At 44.8% G+C, this 15,596-nt stretch overlaps 1 protein-coding gene across 1 annotated transcript in view; it reads left to right on the top strand.

Moving 5' to 3' along the window:
• Positions 1-15,596, top strand: part of NME9 (NME/NM23 family member 9) — a 37,560-nt gene that overhangs the window by 4,092 nt on the left and 17,872 nt on the right. The window contains exons 3-9 of the mRNA XM_044273875.1: positions 2,435-2,538; positions 4,037-4,108; positions 5,468-5,584; positions 8,796-8,871; positions 10,547-10,629; positions 11,667-11,759; positions 13,348-13,499. Coding sequence (XP_044129810.1) covers positions 2,435-2,538; positions 4,037-4,108; positions 5,468-5,584; positions 8,796-8,871; positions 10,547-10,629; positions 11,667-11,759; positions 13,348-13,499 — 697 coding nt within the window. The remainder of the gene's footprint in view (positions 1-2,434; positions 2,539-4,036; positions 4,109-5,467; positions 5,585-8,795; positions 8,872-10,546; positions 10,630-11,666; positions 11,760-13,347; positions 13,500-15,596) is intronic.

The following is a 15,596-nucleotide window of genomic DNA, read 5'->3' as shown; positions in this document are numbered from 1 at the left end:
GTCAGCCCTTTGGCCTTGGAGACTAAGGGTAGGTTCACACTTGCGTTAAACGGATCCGGCAGAGAGACAGCCTGTTCCAACCTAGCTGGATACTGCCTTTCACTGCTAGACCCCATTGTAATGGGATCCGGCCACTTTACAGCAAAAACTGTTGCATACACTCATGCCGGAAAGCGGCCCAATCCCATTATAGTCTGTCGGTGAACGGCAGTATCAGGCTAGGCCAGATCCAGTGAGGCTTTGCCAGAACAGCCTGCCATATCCGTTTAATGCAAGCGTGAACCTACCCTTAAAGGGGCAGATGAAGGCATAGCTGTAAATTATTCTGGTCCATTGCCGAGCCTCGAGATATTAAGAGTACCCAGTCACTCTCAGATACTTAGAGTCTCTGGACAGTTATTGAACACTAAGGGTACTTTCACACTTGCGGCAGAGGAGTCCAGCAGGCAGTTCCGTCGCCGGCAATCTGGACGCAAACTGATGTTATTTGTCATCCGGATTAGTCTGACAAATGCATTGAAATACCGGATCCATCTCTCCGGTGTCATCTGGAAAAACGGATCAGGTATATATTTTTTTTTTGCATTTTTAAAGGTCTGCGCATGCGCAGACTGGAGAGCCGGATCCGTTTTGCCGGAACACTTAATGCCAGATCCGGCACTAATACACTTCAATGTAAATTAATAGCGGATCCGGCATTCCGGCAAGTGTTCAGTATTTTTGGCCGGAGAGAAAACTGCGCATGATGCGGTATTTTCTCCATCCAAAAAACGTAAGAGGGACTGAACTGATGCATCCTGAACGGATTGCTCTCCATTCAGAATGCATTAGGATAAAACTGATCCTCTTTTCCGGTATTGAGCTCCTGTGACGGAACTCGATTCCGGAAAAAAAATGCTAGTGTGAAAGTACCCTTAACTATAACTGGGCCAAGTATTGGGGGACAGTAAATCACTCGTTCCCGTTAATCGGCCTTTGTAAAGTGCCAGCGATTAACCAATTAGGTGATCATGCCATTTGTGTGGCATTAAAAATCATTGTTTCTGTGCAGCACATCACCCTCTGTAAACTGTCATCCGCTGCCCAGGCCAGAAGCAATGATTACATATGGGGAAGAGCGATCACAGTAGAGCGCATTTGTCCCCATACACAGAAGATGATTGCTTCATGTAAGCACAGCTCTCATCTTGTTTGACTAGCAGGCAATTATCAGAAACAGATGGTTTCTCCCTGTCTATTGATTGTAACATCGATCACAAAGGTGGATTGGCCATAAACCCTAAAGGGAAATTTCCCAGTGGGCCGATGCCCAGGGGGCCACCCGTGCCCTCTTCAAAGCCGCCAGCCAGGAACATAATGATCTGATGCTCTAAGCATTAATTATTGCTAGAACCATCAGGCACCTATGCATCTGGTCAACCTCCGCGGGCACCATCATCAGGATGGTGATGCAGTTGAATACTGTGGCGAGGGAGGCAGTATTTTGTGTTGCACTGTGCTATTTGGTTCTGCTGGGGTGGTATTTAGTGCTGCACTACAGTATTTCAGGCCCCGCCTACTTTTGCTATCCCTGGCTACTTGTGTTGCCCCTCCTTCTGTCAATTTGGACCCACCTGCAACATAGGGCCACTTTTATTTATTTTTCCAATTCCCTTTAAGTTCCCGATCTGCCCACGTTGGTCCATTAAAAAGGACCGTTACTGCTAGATTTCCTGACAGATTCAGCCTATTGGTGTAGGTCCCTGTAGAGGGATATCCTGACCCTCTGATCAGTGTCGGCTGTGTCCACATTTTCATTGTGGTTACCATTATGTGCTGAATCCGTCACACGGCAGACACCAGCGGCACCAGATAGACCCCAATGATTTATAATGGGGTCTGCCTGGGTTCTGTCATGGTGTCTATTGCTTGGACAGCTCTACATACTGCGCTGTTCACCCTCTCAAATATGACAGTACCAGCCACAGATGTGAACATAGCATTAGGGCATGTTCACGTGGTGTTTTATGCAGGCAGAAAAAACCTAATGCATAAAAAGTGCAAAATAAGTTTCTGATGCAGTTTTCAATGAACGCGCAGTTTGTAATGCAGATTCTGATACGGTTTTTAGGCCCCCCCCCCCCCCCTACCTTATTGATTTCAGTGGAAAATTTCCATGCAGAATTCAAGCCAACAATAAACATGTCCCTTTTGTTTTTCCAAGTCACGGATTTTCAGTCTACGTATGGAATAAATTATGCACCAAATGAACTATGGTGCAGTTTTCCTATTTAATCCATACTGGAATCCATGTAGAAAAAAACCTCGGTGTGAACACAGCCTTATTGTCAGGGTTTTCTTCTAACAGTAAGAGATTGTACAGTGTGGACAACCTAACCAATGGAAAGAGGCTGGATTGTGTTTCTTCTTACTGTGTCGCTGGTTTTCTTATTAGTGGTGGACGTCTATCAGGCCTGGTGTGGTCCATGCAAAACAACTGTGAGTCTGTTCCGAAAAATCAAAAATGAACTGGGGGATGACCTCCTGCAGTTTGCTGTGGTAAGAACTGCACCATGAGATGAATTCAAAGCATTATCATTATAATAATTTTAAAATCTAAAGCCGTATTACCTGTGACTATATCAGACACTGGCCTCATGCACATGACCATATTAAAGAAGATCTCCGGGAATTAAGAAAATGAAAATACTTAACTATTACTTTATTATAAATATATTTCCAAATACCTTCCATTATTTATAATGGCTCGTTTTGTCTAGGGAAATAAAATGTCCGCCATCCTGTTGGTGCATACAAAACCTGTCCTAATCACACAGCAAGACAAGTTACTTCAGAACACTGAGGTAAAGAGCTGCCTCATCCTCCTCTCTGCTTTGCTTGTCGAATACAGTTTTATATGATGAGGTGAGGATGTGGGTAATGAGCAGCAGAACTTGTATGCAGTCTCCATTATGACAGCCTGTCCTGTCTGTACTTTATGTCTCTTCATGTACTCCATTCCTACAGAGATTCCGCTGGAGATTTTATCAGCTGTATTCAGGATCATAATCTCTGACAAGCAGAGCAGAGAGGAGGATTAGGCGGCTCTTTACCTCAGTGTTCTGCAGTGACTTGTCCTCCTGTGTGGTTATGACAGGTTTTGTGTGTACTAATAGGACGGCGGCCAAATTAATTTCTCCCAATGAGAAATTAGGAGCCATTATAACTAATGAAAGCTATTTGGGAATATAGTTATAATAAAGTAAATGCTCAGAAGTCTCCAAAAGTCAGGAAGAGGGGGATGCAGCCGCACAGTTGCTCTCTTTTTCTCCATTCAAAGGCATTTAAAACATAGAGGGGTAAAACAAAGACCTAAAAACCCAGGTGAGGCTGGGTTCACACCTGAGCGTTTTACAGCGCGTTCCTACGCGCTGTAAAACGCTCAACAAGGAGAAACCAATGATTCCCTATGGGAATGGTTCACACTTGGGCGTTTTACAGCGCGTACGATCGCGCTGTAAAACGCCCGACGCTCCAAAAAGTACATGAGCGACTTTTGGGGCGTTTGTGGCCATAGGACACTGTAGTGAATCACACAAACGCGCGTCAAACGCGCGTTTGCTATTACAAAAACGCGCATAAAAATGTGCGTCAAAAACGCGCGTAAAACGCGCGTTTGCGCAACGCTCAAGTGTGAACCCAGCCTTAGGCTACTTTCACACTTACGTTGTTAATTCTCGTATTGAGATCCGGCAGAGGATCTCAGTACCGGAAATAAACTGATCCATTTTGATTTTGCACCTCAGGATGCATCCGTTCCGTTAGGATGTGGTTGTGTGAAATCAAAATGGAAAAAAAATGCATCTGTCACTAAATACATTAAAAGTCAATGGGTGACAGATCATTTTTTTTTTTTAGGCTCCTCTGCTGGATCTCAATACCGGAAAACAACAACGCAAGTGTGAAAATAGCGTTAGGTTTTTATTTCCCTGTAACATTTGTTTGCATCCTTGTAGAATTTAGCTTTTTGTAACAATTATTGCATCCTGTTGACTAGGCTGAAGCTGATGGCATCGATGCCCTTGAGAAATACAGAGGCAAATGTGAACCAACCTTCCTTTTCTTTGCGGTAAGTTCTTTTTTTTTTCTTTTCTTTTATGCAGATTTGCTCTGCCAGAAAAATATAGTTTCTCCTTGCCGTATGATACCCTCCACACTACTTAGCTGGGTGCAGGACCTGGTACCCGAATTATGCTACCTCCTTTACCCTGCACGACGCCAGGTAATGTTAGGACCCGCACTGCATGGTAAACTAGGTAAGCATGTTGTGTGCCAGTTAGTTCAAGTGCTCCCCTCGTGAACACAGAGGACTATGTGGTCCGCCATATTCTGTGTTCTCTGTTACCACAGCAAGTAGCAAGGTCTTCTATAATGTATGTTTAAATCACAGTATATCCGTTATTTTGTAAATCTCAATGATTATAGCACATTTTGGGGAATTATGTACATATTTTTATGGAAGTGTTCAAGTAAGAATGCAAAGGGTGTATATTTAGTTATGTATTTAAAGGGGTTGTTCGGCCTCGGATCTAACTTAATCTGTGCTGTCAAATAAAAGAAACTGCACTCACATGTCCACAGGCCCATTGTATTAGTGCTGCCGCTCTCTTCGTTGTAATATCCAAAATTAAGCAGCACTACCGTTAAGCCCATGGAGTGGCGGTGCCAGCAGTGTTAGGCCTCAGCCCAGAAGGCCCCTGATAATCAAGGATTTGGGAGAAATACTGCAGCACTCGATGCCTTCAATGCAATTCCTAATTTATTCACCAAGAATGCGACATTTTGACTAGAATGAGTATTTTTCAGGCAGAGTGACCACCTATCTTCTGCACCTATCTGACATTAGTGGCATATCCTAGCAATATGACACCAATGTTTGAGGTGGGACAACCCCTTTAAGTAAAGATGCTCTAGACTTGTGGTTTTATGGAGGATGAATATATTTGCAAAAAAAATAAAAAATGTCAGCAGAGACGGCAGGTCCTTTTTAAATTGGACTGCATACCCCAGGGGACAGACTTTAACGGGCACCATCCCCTACCAATGCAGGAGACAAGTCAGCGAATGAAGCAGCGCTGTTAGGGCTCATTCAGATGATCGGATCCACAAAACACAGATACGCATTTTGCGGATCGGACCATCCTTCCCTATGATAGAAATGCCTATTCTTGTCCGCAAAAATGGACAAGAATAGGATATGTTTTTTTGCGCGGCCGCGGAACGGAGGCATGGATGTGGACAGCACACAATGAAATGAATAGGTCCGCATCCATTCTGCAAAATTGCAGGAAAAGATGCGGACACAAATATACGGTCGTCTGAATGAGCCCTTATTATCTAAATTTGCAAAGAAGATAACATCAGTGAAGTTTTTATGTGTTCGGATTTTCTACTTTCCCCTTTACTAATGTGCATTGTATCTTGGAAGGGAGGAGATCTGGTTGCGGTAGTGAGAGGTGCCAATGCTCCATTGCTGCAAAAAACTATCCTTGATCAGCTTGAAGCAGAGAAGAAAGTGTTAAATCATGGCCTGGAACGTAATGTGGTGAGAGGTCTTACTGTTTTTAAATGATAACAGATAGTGCTGTATAAATGATGATTTATGTCACATAAGAATAAAGCACCCCCAGCTTGGTCTCATGCTGTATATATAGTTTCAGGATGGGGACTTCGAGATCAAACTTACATTTCTAATTTTGAAACAGACTAAGGCCTCATGCACACGACCGTTGTGTGCATCCGTGGCCGTTGTGCCGTTTTCCGTTTTTTTTCGCGGACCCATTGACTTTCAATGGGTCCGTGGAAAAATCGGAAAATGCACCGTTTTGCAGCCGAGGCCGTGATCCGTGTATCCTGTCCGTCAAAAAAATACTATTTTTTTGACGGACAACGGTTCACGGACCCATTCAAGTCAATGGGTCCGTGAAAGAACACGGATGCACACAAGATTGGCATCCGTGTCCGTGATCCGTGGCCGTAGGTTGCTTTCATACAGACGGATCCGAAGATCCGTCTGCATAAAAGCTTTTTCAGAGGTGAGTTTTCACTTCGCGAAAACTCAGATCCGACAGTATATTCTAACACAGAGGCGTTCCCATGGTGATGGGGACGCTTCAGGTTAGAATATACTGAAAAACTGTGTACATGACTGCCCCCTGCTGCCTGGCAGGTGCTGCCAGGCAGCAGGGGGCACACCCCCCCCCCCCTGTTTTTAACTCATTTGTGGCCAGTGCGGCCGCCCCCCCCCCTCCCTCCCCTGTAGTTAACTTCTTGGTAGCCAGCCCCCCCTCCCTCCCCTGTAGTTAACTAATTGGTGTCCAGTGGGCCCCCCCTCCGTCCGCTATAGATAACTCATTGGTGGCCAGTGGGCCCTCTCCCCTCCCACCCCCTCCTAATTAAAATCGCCCCCCTATCATTGGTGGCAGTGGTGAGTACCGATCGGAGTCCCAGTGTAATCGCTGGGGCTCCGATCGGTAACCATGGCAACCGGGACGCTACTGCAGTCCCGGTTGCCATGGTAGCTTAGCAATTTGTAGAAGCTTTATACTTACCTGAAGAGCAGCGATGTCTGTGACCGGCCGGGAGCTCCTCCTACTGGTAAGTGACAGGTCTGTGCTATAAGCAATGCGCCGCACAGACCTTTCACTTACCAGTAGGAGGAGCTCCCGGCCGGTCACAGACATCGCAGCTCTTCAGGTAAGTATGAAGCTTCTACAAATTGCTAAGCTACCATGGCAAACGGGACTGCAGTAGCTTCCCGGTTGCCATGGTTACCGATCGGAGCCCCAGCGATTACACTGGGACTCCGATCGGTACTCACCACTGCCACCAATGATAGGGGGGCGATTTTAATTAGGAGGGGGAGGGAGGGGAGAGGGCCCACTGGCCACCAACGAGTTATCTACAGCGGAGGGAGGGGGGGCCCACTGGACACCAATGAGTTATCTATAGCGGACGGAGGGGGGGCCCACTGGACACCAATGAGTTATCTATAGCGGACGGAGGGGGGCCCACTGGCCACCAACGAGTTAACTACAGGGGAGGGAGGGGGGGCCCACTGGACACCAACGAGTTTACTACAGGGGAGGGAGGGGGGGGGCGGCCGCACAGGGGAGGGAGGGGGGGGGCGGCCGCACTGGCCACCAATGAGTTAACTACAGGGGAGGGAGGGGGGGCCCACTGGACACCAACGAGTTTACTACAGGGGAGGGAGGGGGGGGGGCGGCCGCACAGGGGAGGGAGGGGGGGGGGCGGCCGCACAGGGGAGGGAGGGGGGGGGGGCGGCCGCACTGGCCACCAATGAGTTAACTACAGGGGAGGGAGGGGGGGCGGCCGCACTGGCCACCAATGAGTTAAAAACAGGGGGGGGGGGGGGGTCTGCCCCCTGCTGCCTGTCAGCACCTGCCAGGCAGCAGGGGGCAGTCATGTACACAGTTTTTCAGTATATTCTAACCTGAAGCGTCCCCATCACCATGGGAACGCCTCTGTGTTAGAATATACTGTCGGATCTGATTTTCACGATGTAGCTCATATCCGACAGTATATTCTAACATAGAGGCGTTCCCATGGTGATGGGGACGCTTCAAGTTAAAATATACCATCGGATTGGAGAAAACTCCAATCCGATGGTATAAAAGAACTCCAGACTTTACATTGAAAGTCAATGGGGACGGATCCGTTTGAAATGGCACCATATTGTGTCAACTTCAAACGGATCCGTCCCTATTGACTTGCATTGTAATTCAGGACGGATCCGTTTGCCTCCGCACGGCCAGGCGGACGCCAAAACGACTTTTTTTTCATGTCCGTGGATCCTCCAAAAATCAAGGAAGACCCACGGACGAAAAAACGGTCACGGATCACGGACCCACGGACCCCGTTTTTTCGGACCGTGAAAAAAAACTGTCGTGTGCATGAGGCCTAAGGCTTTATTCACACATCTGTAATAATGGGTCCACATCCGTTCCGCAAATTGCAGAACGGGTGCGGACCATTCATTCTCTATGTGAATGGAGAGTGCTGCCGATCTTCCAGTCCGCGGCTCCTGAAAAAAATAGAACATGTTCTATTCTTGTCCACAATTGCGGACAAGAATAGGCATTTCTATGGGGGTGCAGGCCGGGTCTATTGCGGATACGCATGCGCAGACCGGTAAAAATGTGAAAAAAATATATAACGGATCCATTTCTCCGGATGACAAACCGCGAGATGGATCCGTTCTTGCAATGCATTTGTAAGACGAATCCGCATCCGGATCCGTCTACAAATGCTTTCCGTTTGCATGCAGATTGCCTGATCCGGCAGGCAGTTCCGGCGACGGAACTGCTTGCCGGATAACTCTGCCGCAAGTGTGAAAGTACCCTAATATGTGTATTTTATTTCCTAAATAGTGTGCTCAGAAATGCTGACTGTTTCCTCCCATTTGATAGTCTCAGTAAATGTACAGTCTTTATCTCCATGCTTACTGAGTTTGCAGTTTTGATGATAGCAGTGTGTGGTGTGCTCCAATCAGAACATGTCCTAGGATAGGACTGCTCTATTGAGGGCCGGACGTTCAGTTCCGCAAAGTGTGGATTGCACACGGCTGGCATCTGTGTTTTGTGGATCTGCGTTTTGCGGACCGCAAAACGGACACAGTTTTACACTAGAATGTTTTTTTGGGGACTGAGAAGATGTCTGCATATATGTATGATGCATGATAAAAACCAGACCTAAAATAGTGTTTATTACTCCCTATACTGGTCCTGAATTACTAGATAAAAGATGAGACACTTCTGGAGGAAGAAGAAGAGTTATCCCCTCTCCCTGCTCAGAATGAAGATGAAGAACTGGGTGAGTGAATATAAGGAGTCGATATGTATTATATATACCCCACTATCTGGTGAGCATGTAGAGTACAGCAGTGCTGGTTCCTGGATGCAATGGTATGCCCTTGTATTGTCTCTTAAAGGTAGGCCTGGTAATTTGGAATTATGATGATAAATATAGATATATACGGTATGTGTGTGTGTGTGTGTGTATATATATATATATATATATATATATGGTATATATTAGAAGAAAATTCACAGCACTCCCAAAAAATGTTCAATAGTAGTGGCCTTTGTTCACCAGCACAACGTTTCAGTCCTTTTAGGCTACTTTCACATCTGCACGTCTTCTTATTTCCATTCTTTTGCTCCGTTATAGGAGCAGAAGAATGAGAATAACGGAAGTCATGCATATGGCACATAACTGAAGCAAACAAAGCCTAACAGACCCCATAAACTGTAATGGGATCCGTTAGGTCTCCATTCAGAAGAGCATATTTGTAGTGGATAAAAAAGTCCTGGTTTAGGCATAGAAAATGGTGTAAATGTAAGGCAGCTAGGAAGCTGCCTTACATTTAGAATTGGCGGTAGATACACTGAAGTTATGTAGACACCGGGCCAGCATGTCTAAAACGCGGGTCTTAATAAATGTGCCCCATCGTGTATAACCATATGCATAATATAACCACATTTATCTATCTCATGCCCACTATAAAAGTGACTGAATTGAAATATACTGTTTTAAACTGTAATAAACCGTGCTCGGGGCATTATTGCTCTTATTGCTTAAGAGATCCTTTGTGGTATTAGGTGTGCGTTATGTACATACATGCTGATGTTCCGATGCGCGGTCGTGGTGTGCATAATTGAATGCCGGGCCACACGTGGGACTCTTACATGTGTGACTGCCTGATTCTCTACTGTTACATGTTTGATACATATAAAAATGATGGGTGATGTGTGCTCTACGTTTGGCTGACATGCATGGAGTTTTCGCCTATTCTCTTTAGTAATAAGAAAATAAAAATGTGCAATAATTTTGTCTTTAAAAAATGCTATGTATTAAGGCACCCTTAAAGTGATGAAAATTATTAATCCCCTGTGAGACACAAAGTTTTCAATTTATCTGTACATGAGACTGGCATAAATACACTGTTTCATCTCCTCCTGTGAGCTCCAAATTCACTGCTTTCTTTCCCATTGTAAATGATGGAACTCTCGATGCCTGCATCCACCACTAGAGGGAGCTATGCACATATAAATTTATACAGCCCTGATTGAACTCTATAGTAACTGTATAAATCCCTATGCGGTATGCTCCCACTAGTGGTGACTGTGTCAGGAAGCTTTTAAAGCTGCTAAATGTCAGGCCCCTTCTAGGCTCTATACTAGTCGCATGTTCTGTCTCTATAGAAGTTACACCATTTACCATCATGTTAATCTTATGAAGCTTATTCCACATACTGGGAAATACCTTTATGAAAAATAAATACTTACCGGTATTTCCCCTTTTACACTAATATTCTGAAAGAAAAAATTTGATTTGTATATACACATTATGAGTTTTAACATGGGAGGTCAATTACATATACTATAACACATGGTGATTTCAGGATGCATACACCCTATTAAGTCAGGTGTATTATAGCTGTATCTGCTATAGAATTACATTTCTTCTTTTCCCCCTCCTATCGCAGTTCCATCAGGAAAATCTTACACAGTAGCCATCATTAAACCTGATGCTGTTGCTCATGGGAAGGCAGATGAAATCATTATGAAGGTAAGGATTGTCAGGTTGAAATGTTCCATTGATAGGTGAGTTATGATAATATGATATTATTATTTGGCATATTCGAAGCCCTGTACAGGATAAGAGCATTAGTGGCCCTGATGAAGTGTTGTGTCAATGTGTACTCCTCTGGCCGTTGTTCCTTGGGGATTGGTGCAGTGGAAATGCAATATTAAATAATGAGGTCAGAATTAAACGCATAAAAGTCTCTTGTGCTGAATGCAACGTAGAGCTTCAAATACAACCAGTAGCAGCTGACTTCAAGTGCAATTTTCTGGCACCAGCAAGGATTATGGAGGCAGGTTTGATGGATGAAATTTTGCACTTGTATAGTATTGGCTTAATAGTATTCTGCTTGATGGGTGTCTTAACTGTAGTCCCTTACCTCACAGCAGTGCCTTTAATGCTGGTTGTAGCTGTTCACTCCACTGTCTGTCTTCTCAGAGATTAACTTGAGGCGCAATTAAGTTGATCTCTCTGGAGAATCTGTAAAGAATCTGTAAGCAGGATCTCTGGCACATGCTTCCTCTCCTTTCTGTGTCAGGGCAGGAACTCCCCCTCCTGGCAGGAAGCAGGGCCAGCCCACTCCTACCAAGAGGGGAGGAACAGGGTGGTTAGCCCTGTTCCTTGCCAACCATTTACTAACCGTTCCCTTAATTGGAAAGAATGACCAGATCTCTGGGACCCACACCTACACCGATAACGGAACAGGGAAAAGTGGTGGCATGCACAGCCACCCTCCATTCATTTCTATGGGCCCGCCAAAAATAGCCGAGCACTGGCTCGGGTATTTCCGTCTGCTCCATAGAAATAATTAGGAGTGGTGGCCGCGCAAGTGTGGTGCGCTCCCATTCACTTGTGTGAGTAGAGCGATTGGCAGTGGCCGGACCCCACGAAACCCAGACACCGCTCTTCCCGCTCCGTTCTTGGTGTATGTCCCCATTGTCTGTGATGGGAATACCTCTTAAAGCTTTTTAATTATTTGCATGGAGTTAGCAAAATGACTGCTTTACACTTGCAATTTTCAGATACAAGAAGCCGGGTTTGAGATCTTGGCCAATGAAGAAAGAACTATGACAGAGTCTGAAGCCAGAGACTTTTATAAACACAGAGCAGGAGAGGTAAGTGCTCGATACAGCAAATCAAGACTTGGTTTATACACTTAAGGCCCTTTACACTTATCTGGGGCGAATGTTCTCTCATAAACACTCATCCCCAATAATCTGCACCTGTAATGGTGCCGCCAATCACCCGATGAGCAGTGTAGCATTCATTCATCAGGTGAAACAGTAGATGTCGAGTGGACCCCTGAATTATCATTTGTGGGCAGCAGATCATGCTATGTGAACAACGATCTGCTGCCTAGAAAAAATTAATCTGCATGGGGATGAGCAATGGCATTAGTGGTGGCCTTTCCCCATACAGTGGAGGGAATTGCTACATGTAAATGCAGCTTCTGCCTCCACGGACAAGCAGGCAGTTGTCGGGAAGGAAGGCTTCGTTCCTGACAATCGCCTGCTCCATCAGTTTGTGTACCTCGGCCTTTACTCGTTTCTCATATATTACAGATACCAGAAGTCCTTGCTCTGATGTGCCGGGGCCTGGCATGTATACTGCCTGCAGTGTGCGATTCTGGTTCCTGCACAATTTAAATGCTACATGTTTACAAAAGCCATGTGAGAGATCGGAAAATACTTCAATGTGAACATGTGGAAACTGATTAATTAATTAGGCCATGTACATTCACTTCAAGGCCTATTCTTCAACGGTAGAAAAGATTGGCATATGCTGTTTATTTTCATCATGTTCATAGGTACAAGTGTAGCAGACATAGCAGCATCTATGGGGTCAACAATTAAAAGGGTTTTCTGAGATTTTAATACTGAAGACCTATCCTGGCACAGCTCAGGTACATTCTATAGCGGCTATGCTTTCTATCACACTCAGCCGCGTTCACTTGAATGGAGCTGAGCTGCTCCTAGGCCACGTGACACATAAATGTGTCGTCACTCAGCCTAGGAAAAGCAGAGAGAAGGCCACGGCACATCTGATTGTCAGGGGTCCCAGGTATAAAAATCTTGGAAAACCCCTTTAAGGGAGGTATCTTCACACAGAGGTATGTTGCACTTAGTGGTGACTATGGATGATGGAAGAGTGCGGGCGCTATTTCAAGTTTTGTTGTGGAGCTCCACAATTGCCTGCTGCATTCTTGCTCTGTGTATTATCCTTCCTCTGCTCTACTGCAACTGTATTTGCATTATTACTTTACTGCGACCAGTGGATTAACTATAGGGGTTGCAGCTGTCACAATCGGGCCATTATGGTGTGGTTGCCTGTACCGTTACTTCTTTAATGCAGCTCTTTCTTTATCTGATGGGTAGGGTCTGACACCCGGGACCCCCGCCTATCAGCTGTTCAAGAAGGCACCTGCGCTCCTGTGAGTGCCGTGGCCTTCTCTCTGCTTTTCCTACAAACTGGCCATAGTCAAAGGGCAGGAAGAGGGCACAACATGAGCAGCAAGGTGTGTGAACCTTTGGCTACGACCTCTAGTGTGGCATCACTGAATTAACCACTTAATGTGGCATACTTGCATAGTGATGTCATTTATGTTTGCATTCTCATGGTGACAGGTTCCTTTTAATATCATTAGGATCAGCTGTACTTGTCAAATTGATTTATTTATTTTTTATGTATTTCTTGTTTGGCTAGGAGAAGTTCCAGGAGCTGGTGCAGTTTATGTCAAGTGGTCCGTGTCATGTCCTCATTATTTCGAAGTTGGGAGATGAAGATGTGATCCCTGCATGGAGAGAATTCATTGGCCCAACTGATGTGGAAATTGCTAAGAAGGAGAAACCTGAAAGGTCAGTTGATGGTAAATGTAAGATTATGCAACTGAACACATCATGTGCAGGAAATAGGGGCAGTCCGTTTGGCTTAACCAATACATATGGCACTAATACTACTTTTTATTCTCAAACATCAGTTTAGAAATTTAGGGGGTCATTTATTAAGACCGGGATTTTATACCTGGCGGTGGATGCTCCAGAGTTATAAAGAGGCACATCCACCCCTGCTTCTTAGGCCTCATGCACACGGCCGTTGGGCCCGCAATTCCGGAGATGCGGAACGGAGTTACAGAACGGAACACCGGAAGCACTACAGAGTCTTTCCATTGTTCCACACCGCAAATAACATGACATGTCATATTTTTTTGCAGTGCGGACAGACCACGGACCCATTCAAGTTGAATGGGTCTGGCCCGCTGCATGGATGGTCCCCAATGCATAGAACGGCCGCACAGCGGCCGTGTGCATGCAGACTTAATGTAAGATAGTTTCCTAGCTCTCTTGCATTTAGACTATTTTCTATGCATAAAACAGGCATAGAAAATGGTAAATGAGACGGGCCGACCTGGCGGGGAGAGCAGGGAGAAATAATAGATTGCGGCACAATCTGCGCCAGAAATATGCCTAATTTAGGTATATTTCTGTTTAATGAATGACATAGTGTAAATGATATGTAGATGCTAGAACACAGCTCTGCATCCTGATAACTAGCCCTGTCAATCATGGGGAGGGTGTGTGTGCAGAGCACAGGGGGTGTTACATAGCAGTGCTCAAAGGATTAAAATATAACGTGGCTCTCCCGTATCTGATTTAAGGTTAAGGTGCTCTGTTTTTTGGACGGTTCACCTATTCATCCACAATATATTGCAAGAATTCAAAAATAAAAATAAACACAGGCTCTCACCATCTGGTAGGATGTATGAAATTATTAGTTTACTCAACAAGCTCAATATAGTCAATACAATATATGTATATATTAAAATATCAAAATATCAATACACTGTAGATCAATAAAAATATCTATACACTGTAGATCAATAAAAACATATAGCTTCTAACTTCTAATTGGTATATTACATTCGGAGTATACAATTGAACTGACATATAATATGTGATACAATCAATATGTAAACTTTGTGCATAAATAGTTGCAATGTGCTTCTGAGATTATAAACAGTTATGAAAAATCATATCATAAATAGTGTTTCAAAAATATAGTCACCACAATTCCTATGTGATTGGTGAAAATAGAAATGAAAATAAAAAGATATCCACAGTATTGGTAAAAAAAATATATATATATAAATATACGGTGTGAATAAAAAAAAAAGTGTCACAAAAATGAGGAAAATTATGCCCGTGATAGTCAGTATCAATTCAATGCTCCCAGTCAGTAGAGCTTTAGTTTCCCTGAGGGCTAGGTATTACTTATAGGGCTAGCGTCTGGGGCGTCCCCCTGATGCTCACGCTCTTACCTTACCCTTCCCCCGGTATGCTTCGGATACAGTTGTTCGGTTTGGACAGGCTCAGTACTTCTGTCTCTCGATATCTGTTGCCAAAGACCTCGATGGTATGTTGCAGTCTCTCCAGACTGTATTGTGCGTGGTTCTCGACGTCTCGCGTGATCTTGCTCTGAAGTCTCAGGACCTTGCCGTGCCCGAGCTTCAATGTCCCAGCAACTATAGCGTTGTCACATGGTGTTTCACATGAGTCAGAGCAAGTCATGTGATGCCGCTTGCGCTCCAATAGATCTTATAGGCTCAGTCTTTGTGATAAAAGACAGTGAAGATGGTAATAATATTGGAAAATCTATATAAGGTTTTAGGTGGGTAGTCTTTCTCTCCGAAACAGCCAGATGTGTTTCGAGGCATCGACCTCTTCCTCATTCACACAGAACGCAAAAAACATTCATGTGAACAAGCTCTAATAGTGTTGATCCTAGTGACAGAGCCTCCTGCAGCGCCAAGCTTCCGGCTACTTCTCTTCTGGTTCCCACTGGACAAGAAGTGTGATAATCTATCTACATGCATGTCACTACTACCAGCCAATCAATGGCCTCTGTAGTGGCAGCGGTCACATGCCATGGATGCAGAAGTCACTGCTGAGGGCATT

Source organism: Bufo gargarizans, unplaced genomic scaffold, assembly GCF_014858855.1.
Source record: "Bufo gargarizans isolate SCDJY-AF-19 unplaced genomic scaffold, ASM1485885v1 original_scaffold_1260_pilon, whole genome shotgun sequence".
Lineage (NCBI taxonomy): Eukaryota > Metazoa > Chordata > Amphibia > Anura > Bufonidae > Bufo > Bufo gargarizans.
This window is presented reverse-complemented; position numbering and strand designations above follow the sequence as displayed.